Here is an 11,434-nt window from a genome sequence, read left to right as displayed (position 1 = left end):
AAAATTCTCTTCTTCAGTTGTGTTTGTGTTCTTTAAAAAAATAATAAAAAAAATAAAAAAAATAAAATAAAAAAAAGGTCTATAGCCGATATAGAAAAATATGATAAAAAGATAAAAATGCGATAAATACATGAATATCAAAGTGTGTATATGCCGTAAGCAGTGTAGAGGCAGATTGGCGTGAGGTCATATTATTAGATTTATTTTGGTGACGTGACGGCTGCTGCTTCGCGGGAGAATCTGTGTTTGTGGAGCGAGATATTCAGCGCGCGACGGATCAATCACATATTTACGGTTATTAATTATGACGTCTATTATCTTCATGTTATTACAATCAGTGTTCTAGTCATTCATTAACAAGTTGAAGTCTCATTCTGATGTTTTATTTGGACATACAGAGACAGCGCGGGGATGAACTGAAATAGCCTATCTATCTATCTATCTATCTATCTATCTATCTATCTATCTATCTATCTATCTATCTATCTATCTATCTATCTATCTATCTATCTATCTATCTAAATGTATTTATAATAGGCTATTTGATTTAGACGTGTATTGAGCATGGGACAAATACATTGTACATTGTTTTATATAAAATATTAAATAGATGCCGCGCATACAGGTTTCTAGACAGACTAATTTGCAGCCCCTGTGCCTGGTTATGCCTTTACTAAAAGTTACACACGAAGAAGAATACAGAAGACATCAAATATACGAGACCTAAAGACAAAAACAAATACAACGATTAATCTTATCTGCTGATTAATCCTGAAAAAGACGTTCAGCCTGTTTTAATGTCGACGTATTTCATAATATCTACAATATAGTTTTCATATAATCCTTAGAAACGCGACGCACAGTCCTTCAGAGCGGAACATTCACCCGTTCACCGAGAAAACAGGTCCAAACGAAACGGTCAATAATTAATAAGTAAAAATAAAAACTAAATATTTCTCATTGTGATATTGTAGCGGCCGCTTCTAGTCAGAGGGAGTTCCTTTGTGTTTTATAAGCCAATTATAATTATTAGCCTTTAATTCAACATACGCCTTTCCTGGACTATATAACAGCACTGAAGGGACCTACATGACACCTCGTTGACTCTTTATTTTCTGCTTAACATTTATAGTTTAAACAATGTCCTTAGAAACCTGTAAAGTAGAGTACGCCATGTTGGTTATTTATTTTGTCTTTTGTTTGTGTGTTCACTTTTTCAGTTGTGTGTTTGTGTTCTAAAAAAAAAAAAAAAAAAAAAGGTTTATTATCGCAGAGTAACGGAGATTTGAATTCAAATGTTTGGCGTTTTAATGAAGGCCATAGATCGTAACGATTCTTATTTGAAAATGGCCGTTGATTTAATCTGTTTCTTTTCGTAATTCTACCGTTGACTCCTCGGCGGTTGTTGACGGGTTTGTGGATCAGTTTCTCAGTCGAGTTGTTTTTAAACGTTTAGGCTACCACGTGATGTTTTTTTTTTAAGATTATTTTTGGGCATTTTCAAGCTTTATTAGACATTACAGAGTTGAAATGGGGAGACAGCGAGAGAGAGAGAGAGAGAGAGAGAGAGAGAGAGAGAGAGAGAGAGAGGGGGATGACCTGCAGTAAAGGTCCACGGGTTGGATTTGAACCCGCGACCACTGCAACGAAGGCCGGAGTCAATATGGTACACGCTCTATCCACTACACCACCGGTCCGGAGCGCCCCTACCACTTGATGTTTAACAAATTTTGACCTTTCATATTATTCTAGACTTTGCAATAATTCTCTCATTCATGGAGGAGTTTCATTTATTTGACTCAAGACAGCGAGAGATAATAATATAGGCTTCTGTATTTATCTCGTCTTTATTTCTACAAGTCATTTTGAACACATTCTTGGTAACACAGCCTATAACCTATAATTATACATTTTCTATTAATCTGTATTTTTTCTACAACATCAAATCATTATAATATTAATTAGGATCAGTTTGATTTTATATGATTTAGCGATTTGAAGTTCGTAGAAAAAGCCCAGTTCCGTTTCATAGAAAATGTAGAATTCTAGTCTATTGGAATAAAATAGAAATAAATGAGATAGATTCATTTTTAAACAGTGATTGAGAAGCAGTAGAGTGAGAAACCTTTCTGTCTGGGTGTTTTGTTGTGTTTGTAAAAACCAATTTAAATGTGTTCATGTCGAGAAAAAAAGTGATTTTTTTGGTGATATATAGTGTTTGAAAGTTGAGAAAAACTGTATGGTCATTTTAGGAGTGACAGAAATGTGTTTACAGGGGCAGGCTCTGTTATATGAAATACATATAAGAATCATATAAGTTACATTTTTTTTTAAGATTATTTTTTGGCATTTTCAAGCTTTATTAGACAGTACAGAGTTGAAATGGGGAGACAGAGAGAGAGAGAGAGAGGGGGGGGGGGGGGGGGGGGGGGGGTGACCTGCAGTAAAGGTCCACGGGTCAGATTTGAACCCCGGACCACTGCAACGAAGGCCGGAGCCAATATGGTACACGCTCTATCCACTACGCCACCAGAGCGCCCATATCAGTTACATTTAGAAAGAATGCAAAAACATTATAATCAATAGAAAGTGCACGTGTCACAGTAACAGTGATAACAAATAATCTTAATTAAGTCGAGATGAGATGAGATGAAAAGGAAATGTGTCTTTGGCAAAAGTGCAACAACAACAGCTGCAAACAGAGAACGCGATACATATCAATACGATGGACAGTAACTCTCTCTCTCTCTCTCTCACACACACACACACACACACACACACACACACACACACACACACACATGAACACACTCGCACTCTCTACCTTTCTCTCTCTCTTTCTCTCTCTCTCTCACACACCTCACACACACACACACACACACACACACACACACACACACACACACACACACACACACACACACACACACACACACACACAGTCTGCGACAGAACATAGAGATTGGAGAAAGGCCAGGCTACTCAGTGGGAGAGAAACCAATCTGCATCAAATCTATCATTCTGCCACTTGATGAAATTAGACAAACTTTACAAGAAATTTAAAGCCATAGTGTGTATCTCTGCATTTATACCTTCTGCTGTACGTCCAGGTTTATTCTTAGCAGTAGAATCAACAACTGAAACATTTCTTGGGCTCTTCTTGGGGATTTTTCTGAGCTCCTGTACCAGTGTCGGACACACACACACACATACGCACACGCACACGCACACACACACACACACACACACACACACACACACACACACAGCAGTTTGGTATAAAATCCATACGCCATCACCAAAGTCTTTAGTTTACGCAAGACACCTAAAGATAGTTGAGATAATCACTTTGATATAGTTTACAACAAACATTTTTGACACTGGTGCAGGAGCTCAGAAAAATCCTCAAGAAGAGCCCAAGAAATGTTTCAGTTGTTGATTCTACTGCTAAGACTAAAACCTGGTCGTACAGCAGAAGGTATAAAATCCATGTGCCATCACTGAAGGCTTTACCTCATGTAGATGCACCGACAGTGTTGTTGTAATTACTCAGAATTCCTCATGGGGGGCGACATTCTCTGCATGTCATTCCCCTCTCTATCTATCTATCTATCTATCTATCTATCTATCTATCTATCTATCTATCTATCTATCTATCTATCTATCTGTCTGTCTGTCTGTCTATCTATCTATCTATCTATCTGTCTGTCTGTCTGTCTGTCTGTCTGTCTGTCTGTCTGTCTGTCTGTCTGTCTGTCTGTCTGTCTGTCTGTCTGTCTGTCTGTCTGTCTGTCTGTCTGTCTGTCTGTCTGTCTGTCTGTCCTCTTCACAGCAGACCCGGGTTAGAATCCAGCCCGGGTCGTTCTCTGCATGTCATTCCCCTCTCTGACACATTTCATCTCTGTCTCTACACACTGTCTGATAAAAAATGCAAAAATGCCCAAAAAATTATCTTTATTTTTTTTTAAAGAAAACGTAAAAAAAAGAAGTAAAAATGTCATATTTATTTTTCTGTTTCTAACGGTATGTTTGACAGCAGCAGGATTTACAGTCCGAGTGTGTGCGTGTGTGTGTGTGTGTGTGTGTGTGTGTGTGTGTGTGTGTGTGTGTGTGTGTGTGTGTTGTGTGTGTGTGTGTTTGTGCCTGTTTACGTGTGTATATATGTGTGTGTATAACGTTGTATCTCTCCTGTCTCCAGATGTATTCTCCGATGGCTGGCGGTGCTATGGGGTCCGGGCTGGGCCAGGGTCTGGGTGCAGGTGGCCTCAGTATGGGCTCGATGTCCGGCTACATGACCCCCTCTCACACACACCCCTCCTCTGGATCCTTTAACATGTCTTATGGAGGGTCCGCTCTCAGCCCGGGACCAGGGCAGACCCAGGGCATGACAGGTCTGTGATAAATATACTTTTTATTTTTCTAACCTTTATTTCTCCAGGTAAATCCCATTGAGACCGAAGACTCTTTTGCAAGGGAGACCTGTTCCCATTCCCACGTTACCATTCACACACACATTCATACACCGATAGCAGGCTAACTATCGACATTCACACGAGGCAAGGTGGGTGAAGTGTCTTGCCCAAGGTCACAACAACCATGACACAAGTGGCAGGGCGGGGATCGAACCTCCAACCCTTTGATCATCAGCTGACCCGCTCTACCACAGTCGCCCCATACTGTATCAAACTGTACTTTTGCACCACATTTGCGCACTTGACTGCTTTTTATCATAATTCTTTATCTATTTATCTATCATACTATGGACTGGCAGAGCTAGTAATACTGTTATCTATGAGTAACAGCTACTTTTTTATCTTGGCTATGTATTGTGGGCTTATGTTTTTTGTATGGGTGGGATATGTATGTATAGGGGAGAACGGGGTAATCTGAGCCACTTTTTACATTTGCTCCCCTCCAAGCGAGCTAAAATGATTTATCACTCAAATGTACACATTTCCCATTAATTCAGGATGTTTCCTAGAAATGGGCATTGGCAGAATTTTTTCTAGACAAAGGGCAGTGAAAATATGATTGTTTTAAAAAAAGTTGTCATGTGGCTCACTTTACCCCAGCTGTGGGGTAAACTGATCCACTTACTTTTTCCACTCTGAAACTACCATAACAACACATATTGTAACAGTAAGAATCCTGAAAGCTAGCCACACATTCCAGGACTAATGTCAGACTAGTAAAAGAATGATGGGGTTTGGTCAATTAAGCAAAGCAAATTTTCTAAACACTTGAAAGTAACTCTGAACAAAATCAAATACAACATATTATAATTCAAAAGGTTTTAATAAGATTCAAATGAAAGATAGAACCAGTTAGATTAGAACACAGTCTGGGGGTCAGAACACAGGACCCTTAGAGCCAGCTAGTGTCTGGGGGTCAAAGATTCCCCCGTTCTCCCCTATATGTGTTGTGTCTCATATCGCTGAGAAAATAAAATCTGAGAACGTTTATTATTCCTGAGCTGCCAGCTGGGAGTGTGTGTGTGTGTGTGTGTGTGTTTGTGTGTGTGTGTATGTTTATCTTTATCTTTTATCTTTATCTCTTAGGTCTGTGTGGGGGCGTGGCTTCGATGGGCGTGACGTCACTAGGGGGCGTGTCCTCGATGGGCGTGACGTCACTAGGGGGCGTGTCCTCGATGGGCGGCGCTCTGAGTCCGTCCGGCATGAACCCGTACGGAGCCATGAGCCCTAGCAACATGACATCAGCCTATAGCAACGGCCACCGCGGCAACAGCAACAACACAAACACAAACAAAGCCTTCAGGTAAAAACATAATTTCGTTCTCTCTGTACGCTGAAAAAAATAAACAATGGACGAACTTAAAGGTGAAGTAAGCGGTTTATTTATGTTAATATAAGTGTTAAATCGCTCTTTATTCATACAGTGATCACTTACATAATGTGCGCGTTTCATAAAGCCGATCTCTCAGTCAGCTGCTCTGCATGTAATCGGCAAATAAACTTCTCTGGGGTCCCGAAATTAATATCCAATCACAAGAGAGAACGCTACAAACCGGCACCCGTCTCACTGCCGGTGCACGCCAGAGCGACAGATGTTTATGCGCCTATAATGGCGGAGCAGGTAAAAATCCTTCCCAATGTCTGTTTTGATGGTTTTTATCATGTTTTATCACACTTATGGATCTGAGATGATGCTAGATAACTCGCTGCTTGAAGGCCGCAGTGCATTAATGTGGTGACGTAGGGACGAGCGAGGGGACTGCTAACTTCAGTAACTGACAGGAAGTTAGCTAAAAGAACCATTCCTCTTACAGCACCTTTAAAAAAATTAATAAAGTAATCTGTCCCACCTATTTTATTTTTTGGCATTTTCAAGCTTTATTAGACAGTACAGAGTTGAAATGGGGAGACAGAGAAAGAGAGAGAGAGAGAGAGAGAGAGAGAGGGGGATGACCTGCAGTAAAGGTCCACGGGTCGGATTTGAACCCGCGACCACTGCAACGAAGGCCTGAGCCGATATGGTACACGCTCTATCCACTACACCACCCATTTAGTGTAACCTGAAAATATTTTTTTACATTGAACCAAAGCTAAAATATTCGGTGTGACAGATTACTTAAATTTTTTTAAGTTCATCCAATGTTGTGTACTCTGCACAATGACAAAAAGTGTGTGTGTGTGTGTGTGTGTCTATGTGTTTGTGTGTGTGTGTGTGTGTTTGTGTATGTGTGTGTGTCTATGTGTTTGTGTGTGTTTGTTTGTGTCTATGTGTTTGTGTGAATGTATTTGTGTGCGTGTGTGTGTGTGTGTTTTTGTGTTTGTGTTTGTGTATGTGTGTGTGTCTATGTGTTTGTGTGTGTTTGTGTGTGTCTATGTGTTTGTGTGTGTGTTTGTTTGTGTCTATGTGTTTGTGTGTGTTTTTGTCTATGTGTTTGTGTGTTTGTTTGTGTTTTTGTGTTTGTGTTTGTGTGTCTGTGTCTATCTGTTTGTGTTTGTGTGTGTGTGTGTCTATGTGTTTGTGTGTGTTTGTGTGTGTGTGTGTTTCTATGTGTGTGTGTGTGTCTGCACAATAACTATAAATCCAATCCTATCCATTCAGACGCAGCTACCCGCACGCGAAGCCTCCATACAGCTACATCTCGCTCATCACCATGGCCATACAGCAGGCGCCCAGCAAGATGCTCACACTCAGCGAGATCTACCAGTGGATTATGGACCTGTTCCCTTACTACCGCCAGAACCAGCAGCGATGGCAGAACTCCATCAGACATTCTCTCAGCTTCAATGACTGCTTCGTTAAAGTCTCCCGCTCACCTGACAAGCCGGGGAAAGGTTGGTACTTTGTTGTGATGCTAAAAATTCAGCTTGTCTAGTTTTAATTTCAAAGTAACGGTTACCCCATTGACTAATAAAGTACCTTAAAGGAGCTACGAGGAACTTTTAAATATTTCTTCGTTAAGGTGTCCCGCTCACCTGACAAGCCGGGGAAAGGTGGGTACTTTTGTTGTCTAGTTTAAATTTCAATGCATCGGTTACCCCATTGAGATAATAAAGAAACTTAAAGGTGCTACGAGGAACTTTTAAATATTTCTGAAGCGGTCTAATTTTTTCCTCTGACGATCATAAATTACATGTAACAGCAAACGAGAGCTATAGTTTCTCTCAATGCCTTTGTCATATGTATGCTCACCCAGGAACAACAGCTGGCGTGGTAAAAACACTAACGCGTTTATCCAAAGGGGGGCGCTAGAATTAACACACACTAAAAAAAAAATCAGCATGTCTAGTTTGAATTTCAATGTAAACCCCAGAACTCCATCAGACATTCTCTCAGCTTCAATGACTGCTTCGTTAAGGTGTCCCGCTCACCTGACAAGCCGGGGAAAGGTGGGTACTTTGTTGTGATACTAGAAATTCAGCTCGTCTAGTTTTAATTTCAATGTAACGGTTACCCCATTGACTAATAAAGTACCTTAGGGCGCACTCACACGAGGCAAGTTTGCCTGTTCCGTGCTCCTGTACGATTCCCCCCCTCCCCCCTCCCCCGCTGGCCCCTCCCCCCTCCCCCGCTGGCCCGTGGTCACACTGCTCCCAAAGGCCGCACGATTGCTCCTTCATACATACGTCATCACGCCGTAATACGATACATACGTCATCACCAAGCGAACTCGCTGCTGGAATCAGTAGAACAACAATGGAGAACAACAGTGGTCGCGGATTCGCGGATGGCGTGGTCACACCAACCAAACGTTCTAGACTTTAGTATGCAAATGAGCTCGGGCACGGGGCCGCGGCCCTAGTGTGAGTGCGCCCTGAAAGACCTACTTCACCGGTGGGAATATGAAGGTGTATTGAACTCTGAGATCCTATGTAGTATAAATGTGCAAACATTTTAGAAATGGGATCATCCTAGCCTGAGGAAAGGCAGAAAGAGTGTTTTATGGTCTCACTGTCTAACCCTACATTTTCCCATGTATGACATCATTCATGGTAAAATGTAGGGTTAGGATTAACAGGACAGCTGGGCCAAGGGAAGACTGAGGGAAGACTGAGGGAAGAAAAACCTCATTCATTATATTATAATAGTGATTTTATAATGATAGAACGCCGGTTCTGTATGGGGGAAGTATTCCTTTAAGGAGAGAGACTGCAGACAAAAAAACACTTTTTTCAAGCACTGCTCAATTTCTAGATTTTTGTCTATTTTCCTTCCATAACATGTCTTCTTTCATACTAGTATAAATCAAAGGTGTGAATGTAGATAGTTAATCCTGCTATCGGTGTGTGAATGGTAACGTGGGAAAGGAAAACAGGTCTCCCTTGTAAAAGAGTCTTCGGTCTCAATGGGATTTACCTGTAGAAATAAAAGGTTAAAGGTGAAACTTGTTGATTATATTATAATAATACTCTCCTCTCCCTTCCCCTCCCAGGCTCCTACTGGACCCTTCACCCCGACAGCGGGAACATGTTTGAGAATGGCTGCTACCTGCGCCGCCAGAAACGCTTCAAGTGCGACGGCGGCGGCGGCGGCGGCGTGGGCGTCGGCGGCAAGAAGATGATGTCACCGCGTTCTAAAGATCACTCAGCCAATGAGCATCAAGCGTCCACATCTTCCACTTCCTCATCCAGCCAGGTCACACCCCAAGGAGGCCTCGATGCTAAGCTATCGTCGCTATCCCTGCCCCAACCACTCACACACCAACAACACCCACACGCGACCATGGAAAGCAGCCATCTGAATCTGAATCTGAAGGCGGACCCTCACTCTTTGGGTCACTTAAAGGCCGACGCCCACTCCCACTCCCACTCAATGGAGCCCACACACCTTAAAGGGACAGACGCGCACTATGCTTTCAACCACCCGTTTTCCATCAATAACTTGATGTCGGAGCAGCAGCACAAACTGGACCTGAAAGCGTATGAATCGTTTGGGTACGGAGGAGGGAGAGGGATGGACAGCATGGATGGCTCGTACTACCACGGGGTTTACCCACGATCTCTGCTCAACTCTTCCTAGGAAACACTGACTGTAAGATAATGTCCACACACACACACAGGGGGGGTTACATTGTTTTGTTTAACGTTTTATTTATACAGGTAAATCCCATTGAGACCGGAGACTCTTTTGCCAAGGGAGACCTGTTCCCATTCCCACGTTACCATTCACACACCGCTAGCAGCAGGCTAACTATCGACATTCACACGAGGCAAGGTGGGTGAAGTGTCTTGCCCAAGGACACAACAACCATGACACAAGTGGCAGGGCTGGGAATCGAACCGCCAACCCTTCGATCATCAGCCGACCCGCTCTACCACCTGAGACACAGTCGCCCCAAAATAACTGTGTCTCTGTCTGTGTGGGAATGTCCTTCTGTTCTTTTGTACGCATGGAAACAGCCCAACCAAACAGACACTAACAGGGAGCTGTTTGAAGGAAGACTGTGTGTGTGTTGGTGGGGACAGGCTACCAGCTACACACTCACTCAGGAAGACACTCAATGTGCGTTCCAAATCTCACACTCTCTCTCTCTCTCTCTCTCTCTCTCTCTCTCTCTCTCTCTCTCTCCCTCTCTCTCTCTCTCTCTCTCTCTCTCTCTCTCTCTCTCCTCCATACTACAGCTGATCATAAACAGTATCTAGTTAGCATGCAGTATGCTACAATCGGGACATACTTTAACTTATTTATTTCATCCTAACATGGCTCCTTGAACTTGCCTCTTGCTGCTTATATATCCGTCTCATCGCTGGTTGTTTTCACTGGGAGGCTCAGTCCATGTGATGTAACTTCTGCTGCAGTGGATTGTGGGTCAGAACCTCCATAAAGCTGCTGGTTTCAACACAAACAAAAAAAAATCACCACCGGATGTAGTAGGACATCTGGGTATTTTTCAGCATGCTGCATCTGACATCATGTATTGGGACAAACTAAATCTGTTTCTAGCAGACTGAATAGCAGGGAAGGATGGGGACTGGGACACACACACACACACACACACACACACACACACACACACACACACACACACACACACACACACACACACACACACACACACACACACACACACACACACACACACACACACACACACACACTCACACACACACACACACACACACACACAGAGGGAAGGATGGGGGCTGGAACACAGGGGAAAGTACGTTTTTTAAGTCCCTGTGTGTGTGTGGACTACAGACCTCTCTGCATGCAGCACTGTGACTCAAAGACTTGAAGATGTTTAAATAGATCAGTGTGTGTTTCTCCTTCTACACACACACACACACACACACACACACACACACACACACACACACACACACACACACACACACACACACACACACACACATCTTTACATTTATTTAAAAAGTAAAAGTCGCTGCTGACAATGTTTATATGAGTACGACGCCCCTAAAGTGAAACTATATGAGAAAATTGAAGCTGCTCCGAGGAACTTTCAGTGTGTGTTCATTCTAGCGCCCCCCTTTGGACATAAAGCGGTAGTGTTTTTACCACGCCAGCTGTTGTTCCTGGGTGAGCGTATACCCATGACAAAGGCATTAAGAAAAAATATATAAAAATAGCATTCTTTGCACTGATGGTCTCGTTTTGCTGTTACATGTAATTTATAATCATCAGAGGGAAAAATTAGACCGTTTCAGAAATATTTCAAAGTTCCTCGTAGCACCTTTAATTAAAAAGAGGGGGCCCGTTTAGAGACCTAGGGCCACGGGTTGGGAACCGCTGAGGTAATGAGTTTCTGTGGGGGTTTAAAAGGTCAAAGGTCGCCGGGTGAGGGAGTCATGGCAACAGGTTAATCACAATTTTGATTTAAAAAATATGACGACGTTTTGCTTTTTCTTTCTCCCACGACCCTCAGACACACACACACACACACGCACACACACACACACACACACACGCACACACACACACACACACACACACACACACACACACA

The 11,434-nt window shown here is 42.7% G+C and overlaps 1 protein-coding gene across 1 annotated transcript in view; it reads left to right on the top strand.

Moving 5' to 3' along the window:
* The window catches only part of foxa1 (forkhead box A1), a gene marked incomplete at both ends in the record, with an annotated part of 10,798 nt that extends 1,309 nt beyond the window's left edge, over positions 1-9,489 (top strand). Inside the window, 4 exons of the mRNA XM_080042164.1 lie at positions 4,199-4,391; positions 5,559-5,775; positions 7,072-7,304; positions 8,903-9,489. Of these exons, the coding sequence (XP_079898290.1) occupies positions 4,199-4,391; positions 5,559-5,775; positions 7,072-7,304; positions 8,903-9,489 (1,230 nt within the window). The remainder of the gene's footprint in view (positions 1-4,198; positions 4,392-5,558; positions 5,776-7,071; positions 7,305-8,902) is intronic.
* Between the last annotated feature and the right edge of the window lie 1,945 nt (positions 9,490-11,434).

This window comes from Ammodytes marinus, assembly GCF_949987685.1.
Source record: "Ammodytes marinus genome assembly, chromosome: 15".
Classification (NCBI taxonomy): domain Eukaryota; kingdom Metazoa; phylum Chordata; class Actinopteri; order Uranoscopiformes; family Ammodytidae; genus Ammodytes; species Ammodytes marinus.
Note: the sequence above shows the minus strand (reverse complement) of the source record. Positions and strands in the feature narration are given on the sequence as shown.